This window comes from Eupeodes corollae, chromosome 2 (genome assembly GCF_945859685.1).
Source record: "Eupeodes corollae chromosome 2, idEupCoro1.1, whole genome shotgun sequence".
In the NCBI taxonomy this organism is placed as follows: Eukaryota; Metazoa; Arthropoda; class Insecta; order Diptera; family Syrphidae; genus Eupeodes; species Eupeodes corollae.
In genome coordinates, this window is record NC_079148.1 from 82,991,111 (window position 1) to 83,019,102 (window position 27,992).

At 34.8% G+C, this 27,992-nt stretch overlaps 2 protein-coding genes and 1 pseudogene across 4 annotated transcripts; 1 reads left to right on the plus strand and 2 right to left on the minus strand.

Annotated features, from left to right (window-relative positions):
* The window catches only part of LOC129945085 (tyrosine--tRNA ligase, mitochondrial-like), a 79,583-nt pseudogene that overhangs the window by 39,313 nt on the left and 12,278 nt on the right, over positions 1–27,992 (minus strand).
* LOC129947987 (protein polybromo-1) lies at positions 5,013–25,582 on the plus strand. Its single transcript, XM_056058787.1, is given in 19 exon segments — positions 5,013–5,311; positions 5,487–6,212; positions 6,303–6,504; positions 7,105–7,334; positions 7,401–7,460; positions 7,558–8,090; positions 8,152–8,284; positions 8,404–8,621; positions 9,444–9,605; positions 9,666–9,855; positions 9,915–10,313; positions 10,377–10,715; positions 22,257–22,423; positions 22,490–22,880; positions 22,934–23,332; positions 23,394–23,662; positions 23,719–23,834; positions 23,895–23,982; positions 25,160–25,582. Coding segments are annotated over 19 exon segments (4,971 nt in total). The 5' UTR covers positions 5,013–5,185; the 3' UTR covers positions 25,383–25,582.
* On the minus strand, positions 25,373–27,953 carry LOC129947988 (D-aspartate oxidase). 3 transcript variants are annotated; one of them, XM_056058788.1, is made up of 6 exons: positions 27,912–27,953; positions 27,276–27,454; positions 27,014–27,223; positions 26,653–26,949; positions 25,588–25,781; positions 25,373–25,520 (listed from the first exon to the last, which is right to left on the minus strand). In XM_056058788.1, the coding sequence occupies exons 1-6, from the start codon at positions 27,936–27,938 to the stop codon at positions 25,402–25,404; spliced, it is 1,026 nt and encodes a 341-aa protein (XP_055914763.1). In that variant the 5' UTR covers positions 27,939–27,953; the 3' UTR covers positions 25,373–25,401. The 3 variants fall into 3 exon arrangements, with proteins under 3 accessions (XP_055914763.1, XP_055914765.1, XP_055914764.1); XM_056058790.1 differs by lacking the exon at positions 27,912–27,953 and adding an exon at positions 27,535–27,803; XM_056058789.1 differs by lacking the exon at positions 27,912–27,953 and adding an exon at positions 27,535–27,803 and having other exon boundaries at positions 27,276–27,469.

The window sequence follows — 27,992 nt, forward strand, 5'->3', positions numbered from 1 at the left end:
CCTGCCTGTCTGTAAAGAGTTGGGTTGGGTTTTGTTTAAGTATCCAACATGCCTCCCTTATTGCCAGCAGTTCAGCCTGAAAAACGCTAGCAAAGTCAGGAAGCCTAAAGGATTTGGCTACATTTAGGGACTCATAAAATATCCCAGAACCAACTCCGCACTTCATCTTTGAGCCGTCAGTAAAGATGATTGTGTCGAAACATATCGGTACGATGTCATCCTCCCAATCTTCTCTGGATGGGAAAATAACCTTAAAACCCTTACTAAGGCTCAAAGTAGGAGTGCAGTAGTCAGTGTCTACCGAGATAATATCTGAGGGAATCAATTTCGTTGTGTTGCTGTGACCATAAGGTTTTTACAACCAGCTGTTTGATTCCTTCAGCCTAATAGCGCTGCAGGAAACTATGTATTTAATAAAAAGGTCGATTGGTAGAAAATCCAAAATAACGTTTAAGGCGTCCGTTGGGCAAGTACGCATGGCCCCTGCGGTTCCAACGCAAGTTGTTCTTTGAACCTTCTTTAGCTTATCAATATTATAGGCTTTGCTAAGAACAGGCCACCACACAATCGAACCATATGTTAAGATTGGACGTACTACGTCTGTGGACGTCCATAAAATCATCTTCGTCTGAAGTCCCCACTTTTTGCTGCAGGCGTAGAAGGCAACACAGGCCTTCTTAACCCGTACTTCAATATTTAGTTTCCAGTTTAGTTTATGGTCGAGTATAACTCCCAAATATTTTGCACTGGAAGACAATGATAGGATTTGACCGTTGAGTCGAGGTAGCGTGAAGGGAGGTGCTTTAATTTTGGGGGTAAAAAGCAACAGTTCAGTTTTACTTTGGTTAACTCCTAGTCCATAACTCGTGGCCCAGCTGCTAACTTTCTTCAAAACTGACTCCGTGATTTCACTAATCACAGAGGTGTACTTTCCTGACACCAATAGCACCAAATCATCCGCATAGGCTACCGCCCTCACTCCACATCTCTCTAATTTAACGAGAATTGTATCCATGACCAGAAGCCATAGAAGAGGTGAAAGGACACCACCCTGGGGTGTCCCCCTACTCACGTGTTTTGTTGCGATTGTATTGCCTAGAGTGGCTCGAATCTTTCTACCACTGAGCATGGTAATACATTCTTGAATGAAGTCTTCTACACAGAACTTAACGAGCGATTCTTCTATGGATTCGGTAAGGACGTTGTTAAAAGCACCTTCTATGTCTAGGAAGGTGGCAAAAGTAAATTCTTTATAATGGATTGTTTGTTCTACAGTACGCACTACCTCATGGAGGGCAGTCTCCGTAGATTTGCCCTTAAGATAAGCATGCTGAGAGCTTTCGTGAGGTCGTCCAACTAGGATTTCTCTAACATGGTAGTTGCACTGCTACTCGAGGGTTTCGGTTTTGTATACGGTTTAGTAAGTATGGTGCTATTCCTGTGGTTTTGGGTTGCTCGCAAGTGCTGGAACTACCAGCGCTGAATGAGCTCCCCTTCAAAGTCTCCTGGATGGAAGAAGATGAATCTACGTTGTCATGTCTAGTTCGTGCATTTTATAAAAGTTGTTAAATGTTGGTCCCACGAGTAGGTCGGACAAAAGAGGTCAGCCCCTGCAGAGCAAATATACCGGGGTAAGGCAGAAGATAAGACGGACCCTGCCAAGGCATCCGAATGAGCTCGTTAGCGACCGGTTTGCCTCCCAGCCTTTCATTCTTCGGCACGGATTCTGTAAGACGCTCACACCACCACTGAAATTAGGGACCCCGTATCTATGGTCAAATTGCATTGCTAATGCTTGCTACTATTAAGGAGTAGGAAACTTCAGCAATTCAACCTGACCTTAGCTGATCTCCATCTTGATAACGTGCAAGACAACTGTGGTGACCATTACCCCCCGGCACCCACTGGGAGGGTTTGAAACCAGGATTTTTGCCAGGCAGGGAAAATAATAGCTGACAAAGTTTTTTTTGGAAAAAGAAGAATATTCTACGGCACTGCATATATAATTTGTGTTTTTCGTTATATTGATATTTTGATTAGATATATGGATGTCAAATAAACAACCTTTAAATTCAAAAAATGGGTTTGGTAATTAATTTTTGTGTAAAAAATATGAATTCCTTTAATTAATCAAGGCAAACAGGATTCCATTATTAAAAAGAGGGAAAATGATAACCGACAAAGTTTTTTTGGAAAAAGAAGAATATTCTACGAGACTGCATATATAATTTGTCTTCTGGATGATGGAGATGGATTACACAAATACAAAAAATGTAAATTAAAATATGAAGTATGAAAATTAACAAACGTTTGCATACATTTTTTCAAACGTTATAATGACTTTTGTCCGGTATTTATGTGGAGATCGTATCTAAAATCAACAATATTTGAAACATACCATTTCATGGTTTCATTTTCAACCTCAATTTAAATAAAATAATATCGTGTTAAAGATAAATTCTTTAACACGATAACGTTAAATCAGATTCTTGATGATTGAAAGCAGACTATAAGACGGGAACTAGTCACAAAGACTTAAATGAACTTAAGACGTAAATATTAAACAAGTTTATGATAAAAAGAAATAGAATACGATATCAATCGAATTACCTTCACGGCTACGGTGGCAGCACTAAATTTGTATAAAAGTGTGAATGAATTCGATTGTGAATATTAATATAGAACTTATCTATCACGTATTTTCGAAAAATAAAGTCTAAATATGTCGTATTACAATATCTCAATTGTTAATAATTGTAAAACGGGCAAGAAACTTGTTTTGCTAAATTGTCGTTGTTTCTTTGCTTGCGTGTCACCTAACGCCGCCGCCGTCTTGATGAAATTAACTTCGTTAACCATTCGCATTATATGTCCAGCAAGTGGAAACTAATTCGAAAAAAACGTGTATCTACATTTTATGTTTTTCAACAATGGCTTTCGATAGTTATTTAAGTTCAGGCAAAAGTTGTCAAATTAGAATTGAATTTGTCCACCCATATCCTTATATTTTTAATTATTAATATTTTCATATTAATTCTAAAAATAGTCGAGGGCGGCTTTCGATTACCGCAGTACGAATTTCCTTCTGGTTTTTTTTGTACAGTTACGTAGGGGTCTCAATAGAACATGTTTAAAATTTCAAGGCGAGGAAACACCGTTAAGTCATGAAAAAAATAATTTATTTTGTAAACAAACAAATTAATTTCTGACAAAACACTAGCACGTTTAATCATTCATTACTTTTTAATACAAAGTTTGAAAATTATATATCCCAAAGTGTTCGTGAATTACTTTCGACGAATTTTTATTTGTTTATATTTGTAAGATTTCTGAGATTATAAACACCGATTACTATTCGTATTCATTCTCACCTGGCGATCAAATTAGTTTTGTATTTCTTTTCATATTTTTATAATTGTGCGAGAGAGAAATTTTGCAAGAAAGAAAGTTTGTTTATATTTCTGAGAATACGCAAATCTCTTAGATCATATAAGTAAATATAAACCCGATTTCCGCGAAATTATCGGTTTTGGCCGAAAACCTACATCGAAAACTTAAGTTTTCCCACACATTTTTGAAAAACCACAAGTTTTATATAAAACCTCTCGAAAACTAGTAGCAATTCAAAGTTGAACTAAGCAAACAAACCTTTCAAAACATTCAGCGCTCAAATTAATGTAAACAAAACAGCTGATGGCTGCTGTCGAAACAAATATTTCAATTTGGAAATAAATTAGGTCGTGGTAAGTAATATTATTTATACAATTTCCTTACAAAATAAGAATTATTGATTTTGTTTTTTATTTACATAATTAAGTCGCACTGGTCTAGAAAAATTTGTGCCAAAACATTCCACAATGTGGGAATCATTTACCCAGTGATTAAAACCACAACAGTGGAATATCGCGATGCCAACATCAAGAAGATTCTCAATGCTTTGGACAAGCCAGACGAGTCTTCAAAGGAAAAAGCCAAAGAGATATCCTATTATTACAGCTTCAGTGATCGGTCTGGATGAGTGTACGAGTCTGAAACTAGGAGTTGACCTTTTCTGCTGACCTTTTCGGCCATAAGAACACGAAAACGTTTAGAATCTTCTCAACCAGGCCTATAAGGTGTTCGGACGGCCACAACATACGGCGATTCTGAAGGCATATTTGGCCAACAGAAGCAATATTTTGGATTGCTCAATATTTTGGATTGAATTTGTCGTGAAAGAAGAAGAAAATGTTTTAAATAAAATTAATTTGTATGGTAACATTCTTGTTTGATGTTGAATTTATGATATATTTTCTGGACAAATAACTTTTCCTTAGTGAATTGTTCGGACCGGTTGAAGTGAACAAAGAGGATAGCTGAAACCAAGCGAGCTTTTAGTTCTTGTTGGAACTTCAGTTGAAATTGTTCTTGGAGATGAGCTAGGGTTACGGGCTTGTCTGTGCTGATATGCTGCTCTATGACAGCACAGGAAAGGATTATCGGCTTAAGGGTGTCTACGGCAAAGAAAAATCCTTAGCATTTCAAGAATTTTCAAAAAATTGAATCTTGAGAGGATACATAAGATATAGAAAAACTTCGCTGTGTAAAAGGAATTATCTAGATATTTTAATTTTTTGCGCATCAAGTGGGTGGGGATATACTTTGAGTTTTTTGTATCGAAAATTTTGTTAAACCACTCAATGATGGGATCCCATTCGTTCTTTCAGAGCTCGTATAGATCTTTGTCTTCAGAAATGAAATTTTTTTCATCAATACAAAATTTGACAGCCGGTGTTAAACAAATTTAAACGTCAAATGAAAACGTGTAAATGTTCGGTGTGAATGATTGTCGGCTTTTCGAAAACTTTTTGCCAAAAACCCGGTTTTCTATTTGGTGTGAAAAGACTATGAGAGATCGAATTTTTTCCATACAAATTCGCGCTGAACGTATTCATTGAGAATCTTAAACAACTTGCTTTTCCAAAAGGTGGCGCTTTTTTGACATTTGTATTTTATTTAATAGCATCGCTAGGAGAAGACGGCGCCAAGGATTAAACAGTCACCACACCACCATTAGATTAAAAGTGCAACCTCAACCGAATCTATTACAAACCAGAATTTATTAGAAAACAAATTAATAAACTGTTTTATTATTTCCTCAATATATGTATATATATATATACATTTCCTCTATATATTTTTTGATATGATAAATCGTCGACGAAGAGGTAGTTCTGTAGCAAGCAGGCAAGACGAAGAAATAATGGATGACTCCACACCAGAACAATCTCCAGTACAAACGGGTGGAAGAAAGAGGAAGCGCCTTGATCCAGTAAGTATTGATGAAAAAAAATTTCAGTAAGTTAAAACGACGGCATTTTAATGTTATGTACCAATTCAATCCGTCTTTTTTAATTAAAAGATTACCAAAACCAGATCAATCAAAAAAGCTTAGTTCCAATTTCGTGGGTTGTTTCAAAATGTTTGTATTATCGATTTACTTACAGTCTGAGCTGTGTCAACAACTTTACGATTCCATTCGAAATATCAAAAAAGAAGACGGTTCCATGCTCTGCGACACTTTTATTCGAGCTCCAAAGAGGCGACAGGAACCATCATACTATGATGTAGTGGCAAATCCAATTGATTTGCTTAAAGTCCAACAGAAACTAAAAACAGATTCATACGATGATGTCGACGAACTCGCGCATGACATTGAACTTCTAGTAAACAATGCAAAAGCATTTTATAAAGTCGATTCGCCTGAATACCAAGACGCATGTTCACTCTGGCAATTTTTCACAACAAATAAATCAAAAATACTTGACGCCGCCGGTATAGAAGAAGAACCACGGTCAAAGCGCGTTGGTCGTAACCCACGCAGATCCACAGCAAATGAAAGCGAAACCTCAGAGTGTTCTAACAAATTAGATGAAGATTTCGATCCTTATGAAGAGCTTTTTGCATCAGTAATGACTGCAACTGATCCCACAGCGAATGATCGTGCCTTACACAGAGAGTTCCAATTATTGCCATCGAAAAAAGTTTATCCTGACTATTATGATGTGATAGAGCATCCAATTGACTTGAGATTGATTGCCATAAAGATCCAAACTAATGCTTATTCGAATCTTATGGAAATGGAAAAAGATCTTCTACAAATGACAAAAAATGCATGCCAATTTAATGAGCCTGGATCTCAAATTTACAAGGACGCTAAGACTCTGAAAAAGGTTTGGAAATAGAAATTAAGATTGATAATACATAAAATATAGTAAATTTTATATATTTACGTACATACATTCTTTTCAAATTTATTTAAGATTTTTACACAAAAAAAGTTGGACATAGAAACCGGCCGAGCTAAGGCAACCACTTCAAAAAAAGCTAAAATATGCCCTAGTGTTGCAATTTCTTCTTTAAAAGTCGAAGTTGATACTTCAGACGATGAAGACACAGATAAAAAAGGAGAGGGACCTATGTGGGCATTGTTTGATCATTTATTCAACGCTGCAAGCTCTTCGGGTAATTTATCATTCTAAGACTCTTCACTCATATATTACATCATAAAAGAAGGAAGGATGATGAGAAGACCAAAGGTTCTTTTTCATTTGATCGTTTGTATTGTTTTGCTATCGTTTTTAAAACGTCAATCGTAAAAAGGGTGATTTTGTTTATAAATAGTTGGATTAGTGTTGTGCGATTTCCTATATGCAATGAGCTTCAATCAGGGTTACCGAAAGTATGGAAGTTGTATAGTTAATTTTGTTTGCTTTTGAGATATTTAAACGGTTTTCGTCAAGTATTCAGTCGACTGCTTCAACTCAGCCATATCACAGTTGTTTTTGCTATATCTTGTGATCTATTTCGAGAAACCATTTCTTGTCCTTGTCGGAAGCTCTTTATTAAAAAAAAAGAATAAATATTAAAAGAACGATAATTTTGTATTATTATTCGTGATAATCAATGTCAACTGAAATTTAGTTAGTTAAAATTGATTCAGTAAACAATTATTTAATGTAATAATTTATTCACATGTACTTATTTTGTATATTAATTTAGTTTTTGCCTTTTATTTTCATTTTATGTTTCAAATACACTTTGGAAACAAACAAACTTTTATAGATCATCCTAATGCAACCGGCGCTCCACTTGGTACATCATTATGGAAACTTCCCTACCGACGATTCCATCCTGAATATTTTGAATTGATTAAACGGCCAATTTCAATGTGTCAAATTCAGACAAAACTTAAGAAAGGTGTATATGCGAACATAACTGATTTAACTGCCGACTTATACTTAATGTTAGATAACGCTAAAAAAGCGTTTGCCCCAACACATCGCACTCACAAGGTTATATACATTTTTATTTTTCGATTTTCTAAAACTGATTGCTTCAACATTCTGAATTTTATGTAGGACGCAGTAAAGATGTTGAGAATAATGAACGCAAAACTTATTGAAGAAGGTTTAGATGCGGTAAGTCATTTTAAACAAATAAATAAATTAATTAATATCCTAGGTTGACAATTTTGTAAATCAAATGCAAATACGTACGGTATAAATTTTTTTATAGGAAATGAGCGATATTGAGGAACCACCTAGTGACACTTCAAATTTAAATGCTATACAACCGAAGAAAAAAGGTCGCCCTAGAATAAATTCTAACATCAATTCGCCAACATCTGTACCACCAAGTGTGTCATCGGCTGGTCAATCCAATTTATCACCAAAAAGTCGTACTCCAGCTATTTCCGCAATAAGAAAGAAAATGGTTGCGATTCAAAAGTATTTGGCAGAATATACAGTTGATGGACGAAATCTTGCACAATTATTTATGGAAAAACCCCCCAAAAAAATGTATCCTGATTATTATGATGTAATTCAAAATCCAATTGATATGACCACAATTGAAAGTAATATTCGCCAAGAAAAATATAACACTTTGGAAGAGTTGATATCTGATTTCCGTATAATGTTTTCAAATTGCCGACAATACAACGAAGAAGGCTCCCAAATTTTTGAGGATGCTAATGTTTTGGAAAAAGCATTAAATGAAAAGTTAAACGAATATCCGGGCTTAAACGAGTCCAAGAAACCAAACTCCAAGTAAATGAATAATGTTTGCAAATTTTTGGAACAAAATATTTAACTATGTTTTTTTTCTAAGATTAAAATTTGGCCGTAAAAAGAAACCTCTTATAAACAAACTTTGGATGTATTACGAAACAATAAAAGAATTCCAAGAACCCAAAGGAAAGCGACAATTGTCTTTGATTTTTACAAAACTCCCATCTAAAAATGTAAGTTTTTCGAAAGGATTCATAAATCAAAAGCTTATAGCATTAAAATTTTGTTTGCGAGTTTTTTCTATCTCATTTTCTAACTTTGACAAAGTCATAACTTTACTATTAATATTTAGGAATACCCAGACTACTATGATATAATCAAAGACCCTATTGATATGGAAAAAATTTCTCAAAAATTAAGACAAGGTTCTTATGAAAGTATCGACGAACTGACAGCAGATTTCTTGTTAATGCTTGAAAATGCTTGCAAATATAACGAACCAGACTCACAAATTTATAAAGACGCATTAGTATTGCAACAGCTGGTTATTCAAATGAAGCAAACATTGAGGTACGTATTAAATTGTAAATTATGGAAGATTGTATTCAAATGGGCACAATACTCGTAAATAAAATCCAATATTCCTAACATACAAATTAGGCATCATGTTTGTTCAGTGGAAGGAGAAATGCTTTATCTTAGTTTTAAGTCTCATTCTTTTGAGCTTTTGCTAGCATTGTATGCAAAATAGTTTTAAGAAAAATCTCACAAAATTAAGATATATCATTGGATAGATTTCCGTATACAGGAGAAAAGCTTTTACCATTCAAATGAGGTTAAGCTCTTAAAATGTTGACATCTTGATGGGATGAGAGACACGAGACGGTTTAACCAAATACGATAACGAAAAAAGACACCGTCAAAATAATTCCTTTACAAAAGTATACAATACACTTTTGAGTAATACTAAGTTACTGATTATTATTAATTTTATATAAATTAATCAGAGTTAATTTGTCTCATTTCCCATAATGTTCATTAATTCAAAATTAGGTACAAACGAATTTAAAGACTATATAAGTTTTATATCCGTATCCATTACTTGCGTTCCTAAAAGTTAACCGACAGTCAATTTATTGTGGAATTGGTATTTGTTTTTAGTGTGTTGCTGAATAGGAATTTTGATTCTAAAAAACTATCCATTAGGTTTAGTTGATCATCTTTGAATCTGATGTCTTAATATACTTATATGAACAACAATTTAATTATTTTTATAAAGTATTTGAAAGTTGATCCTTTACCCATGCATTCAATAAAAGGACCTTGAAGAAACCTAAAATGATTACCCATTTAAACCTCTAACCGAACAATTGCGTATGTATTTGTATACAGAGAAGGAGATGAAATACTTCCTGATGTCGCACTTGCAGTACAAGAATTGTTACTTTCTCTATTTTCTTCAATGTATAATCATCAAGATGCAGAAGGTCGGTGCTATTCTGATTCATTGTCAGAGCTACCAGAATACGATTCAGTTTCTAGTGATGGAAATAAGTAAGTAAAAATAATTAAAAGATTTTTTTCTTTAAAAAACGTTTTTCCAATTATTTACAGCAAACAGCGTGGTATCTCATTGGATTTAATAAAACGTCGATTAGATAAAGGAGTTTATAAACGCTTAGATATATTTCAAGAAGATATATTTATGTGTTTGGAACGTGCACGTAAACTATCAAGGACTGACTCAGACATTTTTGAAGATTCTATCGAACTTCAATCATTTTATATTAAGAAACGAGATCAGGTAGATCAATATTTTAATATTTCGGGTAAATTGGTTGTTGAACTATTTTTTATTAACAGCTTTGCAAGGATATACTCAGCTCACCGGCTTTGATGTACACAACTTCTCATTTAGAAGCTGATGTTGACGCTGTAAGACAAACCAAGCTACTTCAAGAAGAACAAGATCAAGATGATGAAGATAAAGCAGTAAGTTGTGTAGTTTCTGATCCAAATACATTTTTAAAACAATTTTATTATCCATGAAAGGCTACCCAAGGCGAAAGTTTGACAATTGATCAGAGGGTTTACTCTCCTGGAGATTTTGTGTACGTTGAGTCATCAGAAAACAAAATCCCAAGCGTTGCATACATTGAACGTTTGTGGACAACAAATGAAAATGTAAAGATGATGCAGATTCGTTTGTTTATGAGGCCCCACGAAACTTATCATTTAACAACGAGAACGTTTTTGGAGCAGGTACAAAATTTAAAATTACAAATTGAAGGTATTAAAAAAACTTAAACTTAAATATGTATATAGGAAGTATTTAATACACATGTTGTAACGGTACCTCTGGCCAAAGTTCTTAACAAGTGCTATGTAATGCACATAAAAGATTATATCAAATACAAACCAGAAGGATTTGCTGACAAAGATGTTTACGTATGTGAATCTCGGTACACCGTTAGACAAAAAATGTTTAAGACTATTAAATATTGGAATTTTGTGAGAGAAAATGACCCAGTCAAATTTATTCCGAGAGAAACTCCACTCGAGTTAAAACGTGTTATATCGGTGTTTAAGGAACGCGTTGAAAAGCACAAAGGTGAATTAGCCGAGTTAAAGCTTCAGGAGGCGCTTGTTGAAAAAGATAAACCAGTAAGTTCTTTCCCTTGTATTACTATATATTTATGTAATTTATAATGTTTTTTTTATTGTTTAAGTGTTGTAATCTATTTTTAAAAGTTCCACTGTTGCATATGATAATTTGTAGATATCTAAAATCTAACTAAAAACAAAAAGACTTCTTGAATGACACTCGTAAAAATGTCGGTTATAAACATGTATTTCGAATACTTTAATATTTAACTCCTCTTCGATTGTTAAATTATAAATTGTCTAGGGTTTAAAATAAGAAATTTGAGCAGTACGCTTCAGAACTCTTATATTAAAAGATTTAAACCAAAATTTGTCGATCCGAAAATCCTTCTGAAATATCTAAGCTAACGGCAAATCATCGACATAGGGGAAGTTCAAATGATCAGGTTAGGTTAGGTAAGTAGGCCGGCGATTGATGACGTTATCGCCACACTTCATTAGATCTACATAGATTCATTTTGATGCTCCGCAGTATTAAACCTCCCTGAAAATGATATATAAAAACCTATGCTGTCTATGAGTTCTCTTCATTTAGCCATTAAGAGGCTTTTATAAAGCATAACAGGTGGTTTCCTGAAATACCTACCAGTTGTCCAAGGTTATTGAAGAAGTATCTGCATAAAATTTTGTTTTAAGTGTGGTACTGCCCGGGACAGTGGCATAAGAAGTGGGCTGTATCTTCCTGCTCTTGTACTTGTCCTCGCCAGCGCATCAGCCCTCTCGGGTCCAGGCACATCACTGTGACCTGGTATTTCCGACACGAATTTACAAGCTTCGATTTGATTACTGGGGCAGAAATGATTACTGGGGCAGAAATTGATTGTATTGCTGCTTGGCTATCAATGAAAATGGTGATATCAGCTCGTGATAACCCTATCATTAAAACCTTTTGTGCATCGTTTGTCACTGCCAACATCTAGCCTTGGAAGACACTGGTTTGATCGGAGGGTCTGACAGAGTTTGCAAAATTGAGTGGTTCAGAAAAGAACCTGTACCTACTCACTTTTTATCTGGGATTACTCCTTGGTTTTTAGCTTAATTTTATAATTTAATTGGGGTTCTTCCTACTGGTAATTGTATTATCTGGTGCTTTGCTCTTATTTGTAAAGAGTACTTAATCTGTTTGAGGGATTTAATTATCAAGCCACTGTTTTTTGTCCATGTATAAATTCTGGATAAGGCTTGGGTAATTTGTTCAGATATAGTGGTTAGAAATTAGAGCTACGTCGCACAGTGGCCCGTTTATGCAAAACAGCTTACAATATTAATTTTTCGAGTGGGTCTATAATACAAAACTTTTAAGTTAACAGGATTCACAAGTTCCTTGAGCTCGAGTAATCGAAAAAATTATTCAATTTGGGTTATTGGTGTGCCTTATAAAGCAGGTTAAAATTGAAGATTTTTTATGATGATCATTTTATTTTTCTTAACTTTGAATGTAAAAACTAGAAAAAAAGGGCTTAGAAACGCTTTCGGATTTGTTTTCATAATATGCTGTGCCATTATTTTGATCGATAATTAAAAAAAAAATTTTTTTTTTATTTAATGGTTTTGGAAACACTACTTTTTGCACACTTTTTCGACTTCAAATTGGATAGAAAAAAAAGGTTCAACGAGTGGTGCTTAGATCTTAACTGAATTCAGAATCCTTAAATAGTTTTTAACATAAATCGGAAGGATCAACTGCGTCATTTTGCATCGAACTGAGCTAGGGAGATTTGAATTGATGAATTCAGTAATTTTCCTCTCTTTTTTAAAGGAAAATTTTTTGGAAGTACGATTTCTCTGCTTTGTATGTGGTGGATTTAAAAAAGATGATTTTATTTAAAAAGGTTAATAATTTTTTTTATGTTTATTACCTAAAATTTTCAAGAGCCTTAGAGCGATTTATTTTTAATCCTGTAATAAAATGTTAAATAATACATTCATTATATTCCAATATGTCAAAAAGACTAGTGACATCATAAATACCACAGTCAATAATATTAAAATTCAAAAATAGCACATGTTCAACCAACAATATATAAACTTAATCAAAAAACAACTACAACTGTGAATCACGAGTTATTTTTAACTATGATAGACGGAAAAGTATTAAAAGAATTAACGGAAACAAAGTCTACGCGGTCATGTCCGAAATGCAAAAGGACACAAAAGAACTTCAATTGAGATGAATCAATCGAGGACAAACATACGAATATGGAATCTCTCCACTGCACGCTACAATCAGATGCATGACGGAAACACAGAAAGAAGATTTTTTGAACAGCCAGACGCAAACGCTCGAATAACTGAGTTTAATGGAGAAGATATAATGAGGATCAAAGCAATATTGAACGTTTGAATTGCAGAGAAGTAGTGAATGCAGTTAAATTTGGGGAGTATACTAATACAATGGCAGAGCTTTTAAAACAAAAGTATCCTCAAAAACTACTAACACCTACTCCACACAAAATATTGGTTCATAGTCAAAATATCATTGAATATCCATCACTAGCACTTGGAGAACTGTCAGAAGAAAATTAGTGTTTATATGTATATTAAATTGTTTTGTCTTTATTTCTTTTTCACTGTTGATGTACTCTTGTTATGTTATGTACTCTTGAATACTGGAAAATACAAAAAGTGGCTTAAAATTAAAAAAAAACAACTTTTTTTTTGAAAGTCAATTTGTATAGCCTTGGAAATTTCCTTGAAGTTAAAAAAAATTAAAGCAAAAAAGTCAAAACGGGCCACTGTGCGTCGTCAGTAGCGTTAAGTCATCAGAGTAGGTAACTGTTTTGTTATCACTGTATTCTAGTTTGGTAAGGATTTCGTTCATAGCCGGAATACAGAAAGAAGTGAGAGGACCTCCTGCTCATTAAGGTGTTCCTCTGAATGTTGATACCTTGATCTCTATACCACCTAGTTCGCTATTGATTTCTCTATGCTTTAGCATACAGGTAATATAATTTAGAATAGGCGTATTGTGAAGGAGATAAACTTCAGCCATTTGTATTTTCCAGTATTCAAGAGTACATAATGTATTTTGGTGATATATCAGAAGTCAAACAGTGGAAAAAGACAAAACAATTTAATATATAAACACTAAATTTCTTGAAAACTATCATCCAAGTCCGGGGAAATGTGTAATAAACTCATCATTTCTGGAGAGTATCATTCTTTCAGATCTTTTTGGCTTTTCACATGCCTTAAGAAAGAAATAAGTGTATCCGAAGAGGTTGCAAGCATGTTAAATAGGTCCTCATTCTGCAGAATCCTTGAAACTTTAAACGTATTCTGTAATCGATATTTCTTGAAGTCTTTATTTTTGCATTCCTGGGCTTCTTCTGTCAGTTCTCCAAGTGCTATTTTTACTATGAACCAATATTTTGTATGGAGTAGGTGCGAGTAGTTTTTCAGGATACTTTTGTTTTAAAAGCTCTGCCATTGTATTAGTATGCTCCCCGAATTTACTGCATTCACTACTTCTCTGCAATTCAAAACGTTCAATATTGGTTTGAGCCTCATTATAACTTCTCCATTAACTCCAGTTATTCGTGCGGTTGAATTTGACTGTTCAAAAAATCTTCTTTCTGTGTTTCCGTCATTAGTGTTTCCAAACCCTTGCTTTGGTTTATCCATATCATCACGAAAACGCCTTTGGATCTCTTGTTTTCTTCTTTTTTCCGCCTCCTTGGTTCCAACCGATTCATCAGTACCTTCTCCTTCTTGTCGGAGAGTATACACAAGCTTCAAAATAAATTCCATGCATCTGATTGTAGCGTGCAGTGGAGAGATTCCATATTCGTAATTATGTTCGTCCTCAATTGATTCATCTTAATTGAAGTTCTTTTGTGTCCTTTTGCATTTCGGACATGACCGCGTAGACTTTGATTCCGTTAATTCTTTTAATACTTTTTCGTCTATCATAGTTAAAAATCACTCGTGATTCACAGATATAGTTGTTTCTTGATTAAGTTTATATATTGTTGGTTGAACATGTGCTATTTTTGAATTTTAATATTATTGGCTGTGGTATTTATGATGTCACTAGTCTCTTGACATTTTGGAACATAATGAAGAAATGTATTATTTAAAATGTTATTACAGGTTTAAAAAAATTCGCTCTAAGGCTCTTGAAAATCTTAGGTAATAAACATAAAAAAAATGATTAAACTTTTTTAAAATAATATCATCTTTTTTTAAATCCACCACATATTCAAAACAGAGAAATCGTACTTCTAAAAACTTTTCCATGGAAAAAGAGGGGAAAAATTACTGACTTCATCAATTCAAATCTCTCTAGCTCAGTTCGATGCAAAATGACGCAGTTGATCTTTCCGAATTATGTTAACAACTATTTAAGGATTCTGAATTCAGTTGAGATCTAAGCACCACCAGAAGGGCATTTAAGCGTTGTGGTTCCTGTTTTTATAGTTTCTATTTTGTGTGGAGAATATGTAAATGTCAATGTTTTTATATCCGCCCAAAGTTTTTGGGAAGTTGAGCTAGGGTTTATGTTTGAAGTAAATTTTTCAAAACAAGCTTTTTTTCCAATTTCACTGATAAAGAATAAGGTTTGGTTCAGTAGGTGATTTTTTAAAATTGTACCAAGCCCAGAGCTAGCAATAAAATGCTCGACTGTTTTGCCGCGTTTACTTAGTTTCTCAGAGCCCCAAGATGGACTCCATGCATTAAAATTACCTGTTATTAAAACTGGATTATTAATACCATTGATGATATCTTACGGGTCATTTGTTGAAAAGGTTTGATCGGGGTGGATGTAAAGGGAAATAATTGTAAATTGAAGGTTAATGTTGATTTGGACACATAGTGCTGATATTTGAGAATTAATTCTGATACATGAATGTAGAATTGAGTTATGGACGAGTATTCCAACTCCCTGCTTAGACGTCGACACAGAGTCAACATTGTGCAAATATATCGAATATTGTTTGGGAAGAAAAGGATGGAGATCGGCTGCGAAATAGGTTTCTTGTAGGCAGATGACTTTTGGTTGGAGTTCTTTCATTAGTATTTGTAATTCGTGTATATTATTCAAGTAGCCATTGAGGTTCCATTGTAGAACAGTGAAACATTGGCTATTTTCATTTCAGGTAAAGTTATTTAGCTTGGGGTATTGATTTTGGTGTTTTTGTTTGGGTGTTCATTATGACTCCGCGACGTGGATACTGAAGCGGGCGGGCACACTCAGAGCACCCCGATTCAGCACCCCCGCCGCGGGGTCGTCATTTTGGCAAACAGGTTTATTTTTATATGGATTCATCATTTTCGTGATCCATTTGGTTGTCAATTAAGTAGTATTTGTTTATGGGTGTGTGTGATTGTATTTTTCCAGTGGGTGTGTATGGAAGAGAGGAGGATGAGGGGATAATAGAGGGATTGATTTTTACAGTATGGGCTGATGTTATTGGTGTGTTTGTACTATTAATAGTTGGTGGAAGACGATTAATTATCTTGGTAGATGGTGTGATAGGAACTGGTTTAGATGTGTTGTTTTGTGAAGTGAAAGAAGTGGATGGGAGCGATACAAGCGGGGAGCAGGTAGAATTTGGCGGAGCTCAAGTAGTTAATTGTTTGTTTTACACTGATTTGCTTTGTGCAGCTTGAGAGTATGTTGTGGTGAAGAGGGGGATGGGATTTTTTTCTTTATACATTTTTTTTGCATCCGTCATGGAACATTTATGTGGCGCGAAGATTTTTCTCCGGTGTATTTTTTTTGAACTTATATACATCAATTACACCTTGGGATTTCATTTCATTAATTATATTATTACTGAGATTGGACACAGGTTTGCTAGTTGTTTCTGAGCGAGGAAAAGACTGGCTTTTTTTGTGGATTTTACAAGGAGAAGAAGGGTGCCGTCAAGTAATTCCGTTATATTTTCGTACGCGGTGCTTATACCATCAATAGCTTTTTTAACTAAAAATATGCTTATAGACGACAAAGGTATTTTTTCATCAATTGAAGAAATTGTTATAAACTTAGAATCAGAAAGGGTGGAATTTATTTGCAGTGATTTGTCTAGGTCAAAGTAGGTAGGGTTATTATTTATTTTTCTTTTTTTTTCACATTTTCAGGCACAGATTGCTGCTCTTTATCAAGCAACTCAAATCTGTTGCCCGAGAGCAAATTTGGCCCAGGGGCCATGATTGATAACACGACTGTTCACGGTATATATACATATATATATATTATTGTGGAAAGAGATAAGAAGAAAAGAAAAAATAAAACAATAGGTTTTACAAACGTAACGGTGGATTTTAAGAAAATAGAGCGAGCTAAACTAAGAAACAAGTTAACGGCTTGAATGTCAGACGGTGACTGGGATCAAAATAATGGCACATCATATTATGAAAACAAAAACGAAAAGCATTTCGAACCCCTTTTTCTTGGTTTCACATTCAAAGTTAAGAAAAAAAATTATCATCATAAAAAATCTTCAACTTTAGCCTGCTCTATAAGGCACACCAACAACCCAAATTGAATAATTTTTCGATTATTCGAGCTCCAAGTACTTGTGAATCCAGTTAACTAAAAAGTTTTGCATTATAGACCCACTCGAAAAATTAATATTGCAATCAGTATTGCATATTGCCACTGTGCGTCGTCTAAGTCGGGAGGACAGGATTGTTGGCTTTCGTCGTCTATGTTGAATGGATCATCCTGCCTGACAGCGGAATTCAGTTCGTCGTCGCCGTTACACAGTCTGCAGAAGTGCTCCTTCCATATCCTCAGCATTGACTGCGGTTCCACTATGATGTTTCCACTTTCGTCTTTGCAACCTCCCGTTATAGGTTTATGTACTTGTGAATTTTGTTTCACCTGTTCATAAAACCTTGGAACTTCAATTCTGCTTTTAAACCTCTCAACATCTTCGACCACATGCTTCTTGTGCTCTCTCTTTTTTCTTCTGGAAAGTCGGCGTTCCTCTCGCCTCTTTTGCTCATAGAGCTCATGAGCAGCTCTCGCTTTGCGTGCCTGTTGTTTGGCTGCCGACATTTCTCATCAAATAAGGGGTTCCTTGTTAGTGGCTGCTTGAAATCCAGCATGTCCTCGGAAAGTTCGGACATCCATGATGTTGGAAGCGTGTCTAGCGTCGATCGCAATATGTTCAATCTGCTTGACTGTAGATTAGTCTGGAAAACTCCAAGTTACTTTGTGGATTTTGAGGTGTGAAAAACGCGTGCTACCATGACGTTTCGGCCCGCAGCATAGTCGATGAGCCTGAATCCGTTGTCGGAAGTGGCTAATGTTGCCGAATTCAGCCTTGATGGTCATGAGGCGCTCGTTGATTCACCTATAGCTCAAGACTTGTTGCCTTAGTCTGTCTCCAATGACTAAGCTGCATCCAAATAAGCGCTGTTGGTTTTCTCAAGAGCAGTCACCTTAGTAAATGTTGCAGTTTTTCATCCTCTTTTGCCCGGCAAATCCCATCGTATTTCCTGGATGGTGGTAATGTCTGCTTTATAGCAGTTTAGCTAATTCCTCGGCTGGACATTGTTTGTTAAGGGACCTAACATTCCACGTGCATATCCGAAGTTTGTTGTCCTTAATTTGTTTGCGTAGGTTATCAACGGTAAATCCATCCGTATATGAAGCTTGTTAGTGCTTCGCAACTAGGATATTTTTACGTGGTCAGGAAGCCACCTTGACGGCACAACCCCCAACCCGGTGGCAAAGGCGGATCCAGGGGGGGGGGGGGTCATGACCCCAGATAATTTGTTTTCTTTTTCGTAGGAATTCCCTTCAATTCAAAACTAATCGTATTGCGTTAATGGATATGACCCCCATTATATTTTAAAATATTTTGTTTTGTATATCAAAACAACATTTGTATTTTACTTCCTTAAACTTTGTTACTAAAAGAAAGTACTACTTTTAACTGAGGACTAGACCAAGAACATAATATGAATCGGAAATTCAGCCTTTTCCAAAAACGCAGCACAAATTCATCAACTTTTCACCTACTGACGATCCAGGGGGGGGCGGTCATATGAGCCATAAAGAGAGGTGCCTTAGTGGAAACAGCTCTCTCGTTTGCTACCCCCAACAACTTTCCACTGGAGTTGGAACCCATTCTCCAGTTGAGGTACTAGACACACGATGTTCACCACGGTAAAGTAAGAGTAGGAGTTGATAGACAAAGGTGGACCTGTGGACGCTTGACGCTTGTGCCCTCTTAATGCACATGTCTACCATATGACATCAATGGACTCCGACAAATACCTCCTCTTTAACTTGGCGTTCGGAATCATTCCAAAACTCTGAAAAATTCTTCCAGAGAAATAATCGTTAACAAGTCCAAACAATTACTGGCTAATGCAGATGACATTGTCGGGATGTGCAACAATGAGTTGAATGTGAAATATACTTTGTATATTTCACTTTATGTATATATTTAATATATTGTTTAACTTTTTCAAACCACTTGAGTTCATGTTTTTGAAGTACCCGTGGCATGATGGTTAATGCGTTGGGCTGTCATGCAAGGGGTCTTGGGTTCGATCCCTGCCTGTGCCACCTTCATTTAAAAAAAAAAAAATTTTCGCGGGCACTGCCTCTTGCGAGGAATTGACAAATCCTTCAAGAGTAATTCTTGTCATGAAAAAGTGCTTTCTCAAAACTAGCCGTTCGGATTCGGCATAAAATTGTAGGTCCCTTCCATTCCTGACAACAGTACTCGCACACAGGAATGGTTGTAAGTCACTAGGCCCTGGTTTACAACGGACTGTTGCGCCACCCAATTTATTTGAATAAGAACATAAGGGGTTCAACTAAAGCATTACTACAATTTTTCAATACCAACGCGGATAAGATATCAAGGACCGTACTCTGTAGCACAGGGATGTGACTACAGCTAGTTTGCGAGAAGGAGTGAAGATTATGAATATATACTTCGTCAACTTCTTCAGGGCTATTAACAAATGACTCACGGAAATTTGTTGCGAAAGCATTACAGATATCAATAGTTTTATCTAATTGAAGGTTCTTGTAAGTGAAGTTAACTGGAAAGCCCTCTGATTTGTTCTTTAAGTTTACAAGATTCCAACATTCTCTTTCAAAGAGGTGCCCATATTAGTAACATAACAAGCGTATAAGAAATTAGAAATAGACTTAAATTCATAAAAGAATTCAACATAAACAGAGAAGTTGATTGGAGACAGAGTATTGAGATACGTTTTACGTTTTTGAAGTATCAGCAATTCCAGAAATGGTTAAATCTTCAGACAACTGGAAATTAGCTCTTCTGAAGTCAAAATTATATAAGCAATCAAAGGAATTACTATGTTCAGGAAGGTGATTACTTAAGTCAAGAAAAATGTTAAAGGGGGGTGATATTAGTAATTCCTGATCTAGATTCTAGGAAAAGAGTGCTAATAGGGTCAGAAGAAAATAATAAATCGATTTTTTAAGTTTTTAATACAGCTTGTTTGCTGTAAGCCAGTAAGAGGGATTTTATCGAGAAGACATAGTTCCAATTGTGAAGAAGAAAGGAAGCCTTCAAAGCAGGATTCGTCTTTGGATGGAATTCAGTCAATGCGTTTTAAATTAAAATCACCTAGAAGTAAAATATTGGTTCAGTAGGACAAACTAATAAGAAATTCTAATGCCAAGGAGAGTTCGCTATAAACAGACTCTAAACTTTTTGGAGGTATATAAACGTTTACAATGAAAATAGTCTTAGCCTGTACCATTAACTTTCCACAGACCAGTTCAATTGATAGTTCAAAGAGAAATGTGTATTTTTTATCGCTATGAGAACACCTCCACCTAAATCCCTTGCTTTACCAACATGGTGATCATTTCTGTAAATTTCGAACTCTTGACTGAAAAGTTCAGTATCGGAAAAGTTTGAATTAATCCAAGTTTCTGTTAAAACGAATACGTCGTATGGGAATGATTGGGAGTTAAGAAAAATGTCAGCAGTCTTACTAGGAAGTCCCCTTACGTTTTGGTAGAAGAGGGAACGCCTGTTAGGTTTTTTGACTTAGTTTTCAAAGGCGATGCAAGAAGTTTTTCTCCCCCTCTGATCTGGCTGTTATTTACAAGTCTTATATACGTCCAAAGCTTGAGTATAACTCCCATATCTGAGCTGGTGCTTCTGCAACTTACTTAAGCCTCTTGGATAGTATTGAACGTAGAGCTTTTAGATTGATTGGTGATATTACCATCATAAGATCATTTACGTCACTTGAACATCGTCGAAATGTTTCTTGTCTCACCCTGTTTTACCGTTATTTTAATGGTTTATGCTCTAGAGAAATAGCCAGCTGCATTCCTCCCCTTAAACAGTTCAACCGTTATTTAGCCGTACTATGCGAATGTGGAATGCCTTACCACTCTCTGTCTTTCCCAGCTATTGCAATATTCAGGAATTTAAAACCAATGTGCACCGACATGTCCTTTCAACCCCTCTCTCCCTTTCCTAGTGCTCACACTGTGTCTACATAATAAGGGTAATATATCCCCTTGAGTGTGCGCTTATTATTAAAAAAAAAACTCGTTTTTGACTTTTTGTAAATTCTTTGACCTACTTCTCTGCGGGACATATATTTGTATTGCAAATGGAATCGAAGGACGTAGGATTCGTTACTATTTTAAAAGAGGAAACATAGCTATTTACTCATCTTCTAGGCGTATTCTCAAATGACTTTTGCAGAAGCTGTAAGGACGAGGAAGAGGAACGGTTCTTCATCTTCTCTGCACATGCCCTGCTCTAGCTCGAAAACGCAAGAATTACCTAGGAGAATTCTTCTTTAACGATCTAAACGATCTAAATCATATCGGTATAATCAGCCTCTAACGTTTCGTAAGGGACTCAAGCTGGTTCCATTGAGCTTAGGAGGAAGCCTCAAGATTCATGTGGTATCACAATGGGCCATTAAACTAGCCTAAGTGTGTCCGTTTCCATCTTGGACAGCCACTATAACCTAACCTAACCTAGTACACCTAATGGATGAGCTACAAGGTATGCTCTTGGTAGATACTAAGTGCGAAGTTTTATTTTCTGGTTGTTACTGGGTCCAGTAGTGATATGAAAATAATTTTTCGTTTCAACACAGCTTTAATAGGGATGGAATTGTTTATTAACGGAGTCGCTACTGGAAGCTCAGAAATTTGTGGAATATGGGGGGATGCGGTGGGATGATGTTGACATTTGTTCTTTCAGGTACACTTTCTGTGTTATTTCGCCTGATTTCGCGAGAATATAGAAGGAACTATCAACCATGATGGTGGTTACAGTGTATGCATTTAAATTGTAAACTTTGTTGCATTTACTTACAACTCTCAACCATTCCTGTGAGCAAGTCATGTCAGGGATAGAAGGGACCGAATCAGAACGGCAAATTTTAGGAAGAAAGAACATATGACAACAGCTTACGAAAGATATTCAAGCGATAACCCATCTTTCTTCCGGCCGCACTCACTGGCTCTTGATTTCGGTGAACTATTGGATCTTGACTAGGTCGTTGTCCGTTCTTAAAAAATATTTTATTCAATTTTTAGCTATGTTTATTTTTGTTTAATTCTAGAATGTCGAATGCCCCACTCCAATTGGTGGAGAAGCAAATAGTAATTATTACCAGCAGTACAATACTATATGCAGTGGCGTCATTAAATTAGGTGACTTTATTTATGTGGCCACACAAAGTGGAAAACAATCAATTGCTCAAATTCATTCAATATGGGAATCATCAGGGTTCGTTTAATTAGATGAATTAAATTTTTCATTTAAAAAACTGACACATAATTTTTCTTCTATTAGAAAATCTTATTTCCAAGGACCATGGCTGTTAGCACCAAATGAAATCGTATCGCCACCAAATAAAACTTTTTATCAACAAGAATTACTACTGTCCACAGTGCAGGAAATCAGTCCAATAATCGCAATAGTTGGACGTTGTGCTGTTTTGGAATACAGCGAATACTCATCATGCCGCCCAACTGAGATCTCAGAGAGCGACGTGTACATTTGCGAATCTGTATACGATGAATTGAAGAAGTCTATTCGCAAATTGAACCCTAACACTGGTCTCAAGAAATTCATTCATGGGCCGCTAGTGACACAAGATGAAATATTCCATTTTAAAACAATAATAAAACCTGTGAAAAAGGGGGAACAAAAGATTAATATTTCCCAAGATATAAAATGTTCGGTATGTATTTTATACATATTTACTATTTTTATCATACATATTTGTTCTTCAAGGATCTTAAAATTGAAACAAATGATAGTCTAGGTGTTTTAGAAGATTCCTTAGACGGCGGGCCTCCTTCGGTGAATTCCGACATAGCTACATCCTCTCCAGCACAATCAATATCCTCCACTCCACTTTCATCCAAGCTTAAGCCTATAAAAAGCAGTAAATCTAAAGTCTTGACTGGGTATATTTTGTACTCATGTGAAGTTCGAAAAGGCATTTGTCAAAGTAATCCAGAATCTACGTTTGGTGACATATCTCGAATGGTAGGTAATGAATGGAAGAATCTTCCAGCCAGTGTAAGGCAAACCTGGGAGGATAAAGCTACAAAAATGAATGAGGAAAATGCAGCAAAGCATATTGAAGATCAATTAAACTGCAGAAGTCCTACTCCAGTTGAAAATCAAGTAACATATTGCTGATAGAATAATAATGGTTTGGAAAAATAGCTTAGCTTTGATTTTTAAGGTCTTTGAGTGTTTATGGGAAAATTGTGATTATCAATTTGAAGACGCCGTTGACTGTATGGAGCATTGCATTCAAGATGTTGATGGACATGTTCAAAAGTCCTACGTTCATCAAGGAAATGATGCTGAATTTCATTGTTTATGGAAAAATTGTATTCGTGCTAAGAAAAATATGGCAGCTTTTCCTCATTTACAAAGACTAATCAAGCATGTCCGCGAAGTCCACCTTAATAAAGGAGGAAAAATGATATTACCCGCTGATAGAAACAAGTAGGCTTTTTGTTTTAAATTATATATAATTGAACCTAATGGTTTTTATTTTATAGAAACTATTTTCACCGAAAAATGCCACATCATCAAAGTAATGTACACAATTCTCAGACCAATTCTGGGCCTCTTATCTCACCAAGGCCTGTGCAGCAACAGCAACCACAACAACAAAGTGAAACACAATATAAAATATATTTGATTTTTAATTCTTACCATTATTTTTGAATTTTAGTTATACTTGCAGCACCTCCTCCAGAACCAATGTTTGTTACAGTTCCACCAAGACCTCAGAGGGTTCTCCATAGTGAAGCATATATTCGGTAATTATATTCCCATTTTTTTTGTCTCGTATTACAAGCATAAACATACAACTATATAAACAAATATTGTTCATAATCGATTTTAAAAAGCGTTAAACGTTGGTATAAATTTGAATACATTTTTATGGAACATCGGTTTGAAAGTAATATACTTAAGTCGAAAAGCAATTTTTATAACTTATAAGTTGTAATCGAAGAAATTTCCGATCAGAAATTATTTTCGTTTTTGCTATAGGATTCTGAGAATAAATAATGAAGTATACCAACGCACCGATTTGACATTTTAAAATTTGTCAAATATATATAAAATTGCCTTTTACTTTTCTTGAATTTGTATTTCTTTAAAAACTAACTCAATTAAAGTCACGAAATAAAAAGTGGTTCAAAAAAAAAACTAAAACCTTTTCCTTGCAACACTTGCTCACCATAACCATCCATCTTTAAAAAAAAATCAAATTATTTTGAAAATATTCTAATTTTCTTTCGAGATACCCAAGGACGAACCCATTCTTTACCAAATTTTAGTAATAATTTGTTTCGGTTTTTATTCGAAAATTTTTTTTTATTTTAAAATAATTTTTTTAAAAGTTTTGTGTTCATCTTTCTGTGTTATCTGCATGGAACGTCAACATTTTCAATTCGACAAATCGGACCGATTACAATAACTTCTAACTATAAAAAATATTTTTGTTTGAATAAATGATTTGCAACTCGCAACTATTGTGTGAGCTTGAGAGTATTTGAACAGCTCCAATGTTCGTTGTGTACTTTTTAAAATCATCATTGATAAAGCTCTTGACATATACATAAAAGGAGTGTTAGGTGGCATTTTTATTGGCGACTTCTATTTAGAGAAAGAACTATACTATATTTTATATACTATTTTAATCAAACTTTATCAATGTTTTCATTATAAAATGTAACTATTTTCATATTTCTTTTTAAATCTTATTGATTTTCTATAAAAACTTCGAACCACACAAATATTTCGAACACAATGTTAAAATTTTGCAATTTTGTGTATTTAAAATCTTATCTTAAACACATTTATATTTTAAAATTCTTTTAAAATTTTAAACTTTTCTTTTTTTTGAAAAAAAAAATTTTTGTTCTTATACCTTATAAATTCTAATTTTTTTTCCGAAGTAAAAGTTTATTAATTAATATTTTATTTCAGTTATATTGAAGGACTACAAAATAATAGCCCACATATTGGATCATGGTGTAAAACCCTAAAAGCAACTCAACAAAGAACACCAAGTGTTGAATCAACTCGCTTACCATCACATTGGCTGGGTAAGCATGCCAAAGATCAACATGATGAAGTAGCAAATTGTCTTTGGCATTTACGCGATTTTATGATGAAAGATGTTATGGAAATCAAACGCAGTTATTTTTAATTTTTTATTAAGTGGTATATTACAATTTTGATTTCATTGATTTTTGAAGTAATTCAACTACTTCAGATGCACATCCCCAAGACAGAGTAACACCGCAACCACCATGTCCGTAGTTATGAATCAAAATTTTATTATTATCTGTAAATTATGATAAAAAATAAAAATAATAGTATTAAAAAAAAGTCAAAACCATAATTAAATTTACAGGTTTTTTCCATTTCCAAACGAACTTGTTTTCTTCCAGGGCGCAAACCAACCCAATCTTTTAGATGTTGTGCATGCTTTAAGCCAGGAAGGTGAATCTGACATCCATTTATTATAAAAGATTTGTCATTCGGACAAATGTTCAAATTATAATTATTTTCTTGATGTGTCCCTCCTAATACAACTGAATCCAAGCTGGAAAGAATTAAGTGTAATTCAATAAAAAAATATGTTGACCTTGAACACAATATTTTCGTGAAAAAAATATATAGGTAATATACATAATTTATCGCGTTTTCCAATAGTAAGGTGCCAACTATAGTTATCATTGGTTTTCATCATTGAAACAAATAATTTTTGACAGCTATAGCTATCATTAAAAATGCCTGTCATTGAAAAAAGATTCCTGATTGAAATCCACCGACAAATTTTTACTAACGGAAATCTGTCTGGAGTTGTGTGAAAATGGTAGACGAATCAGTGGAACAATTCGTTTATCTTTCGACAGAATCATTGTAGCGTGTTCCAGGCGGAACTTTTGGCGATAAAGGACGTCCTGTCCTGGCTTAAGGAAAACGTGATATTAACATCTGATATCCGTATTTTTTCAGATAATCGGGCCGTTATCAAATCTCTGGACTCTGTCCCAACAAACTTTATAACAGTCCATAACTGTCGATCATCTCTAATGGAAATGGCACAATAGTTAAATATTCACTTTTGCTGGGTGCCGGGCCTAGAGACATTCCAGGTAACTGTAAGGCAGATGAACTCGCCAGGAACGGTACAGTGCAACACATTCTACCAGGTTAGGAAAATGCATACCAATCGCTGCATTTAAACTACTGCTAATGCAGGATATGACACATTGTTTCAGGATTTTTAAGTTTATTTCTTATGAAAATCAAAAAAGTAGTCCTTATGAAATAATAATGTTTTTGTTTTAGTATATCAGGTAAAATTCACAAAATGCTTAAAAGTTATCAAAGATAGTAAAATACGACTTAATCATGATAAATTCACCTAAATACCATCATACTCACAAAATTTAAATTCATTTACCCACTTTGGAATAATGTAATTTCCATTAAAACTTTCGTCCAAAATAGCATAATATATCCAGTCGGCCTTAACTCTTGAAACTTGACCACGAATCGAATGAACCATTTTATCATTGACCAAGTCAAGAGCACCTAGCCCTACACAATTGACAAAAACATCATAATTGGAGTTCCTTATGAGCTCCTCAAGGTCATTTATTTTTTGTTTAATAACATTGCCTCCAGACGACCTAAACCTTTTCTCTAAGTAGGGCAAGAGCTTTGCCGGTTCCGATGTATAAGTGACAAAGTGCAAACCGGATCTAAGAGTTTTTTTTATTAGTCTATAAGTTTGAAATTTTGACTCTAGTATATGAAATTACATACGTAAATTTACTGGACCGTGTCCCACTATATGCATCCAATTCTGTTTGTTTCATTGCTCTGCAGCCGTACACTATATCTCTCCAAGAAACATCGAGCTGATTTCCTCCTGTTGCTAGACGAACACATGGAATTAGACAAACGCCAGCCTCTCCACTATCACCGGAAATCCATATTTGCTTTAGAAATTTGTGCATTCCCAATGACCATTCACTATGAAGTATGATTTTTGTAATTCGAATTTAAATTGTTTTTTGATTCTTACTTGACTTTGCCGGCTGGAGTATCACCCATGAGATATGGTCCCCATAGCCCAGCTGATCCGTCTCCAGTTGTGTTAGGGGTGTAGAGATCTGATATTATTGAAACTTTTGCTCCTGGCCACTTTTCTTTTACTTGTATTGCACAACAAAATCCATTTATACCACCTCCTAGAACTGCGACCTGCATTTTTGGGAACTTATTATCAATTAATTAAAATTTAGCAAATTTAAAGTATGTAGCTATTATCGCCTTTTCAGTACCTTCCTTATCTAGAAGCGATAATGAAAAGTTGTAGGGTGTATCTCCAAATATGCATGTATGTATATGTATATGTACATGTACATATTTAATTCCCAAACTTAAATTCCCTAATCTCTTTCATTAATCTTACGTGTTGTTAGTAATAATTTGTTTCTAAAGCATTAAACCTTACTAGAAGAACTGATAATTTTAAAGCAAGTATGTTCTTTTTTTTAATGAATGCAATATTAAAAAAATATTCGCACACCAAATAAAATAACAAAGGAGTAAGCAAGAAAAATTAATCTGCGCATGAAGCTTCACACAATTAAAACGCGTATGTGTGGTGCAAACGACTATAACTACAAACAAATTGTCGGCTGTCTTAACGTACGACCTGGAAAATGCAAGATGCGAATCTCATCGCTTATCGGAAAATTAATAATTGATGTATGATATATTAAGAATTCGTTATTGT

What these genes read in the sequence shown, in the direction of transcription:
- LOC129947988 (XM_056058788.1), bottom strand. Translation starts at nt 27,938, where the DNA reads ATGAGATTCGCATCTTGCATTTTCCAG. An exon ending in ACTCCAGCCGGCAAAGTCAA is followed by an intron (nt 27,224 to 27,275) that starts GTAAGAATCAAA and finishes CATACTTCATAG; the next exon opens with TGAATGGTCATTGGGAATGC. An exon ending in ACACGGTCCAGTAAATTTAC is followed by an intron (nt 26,950 to 27,013) that starts GTATGTAATTTC and finishes AAAAACTCTTAG; the next exon opens with ATCCGGTTTGCACTTTGTCA.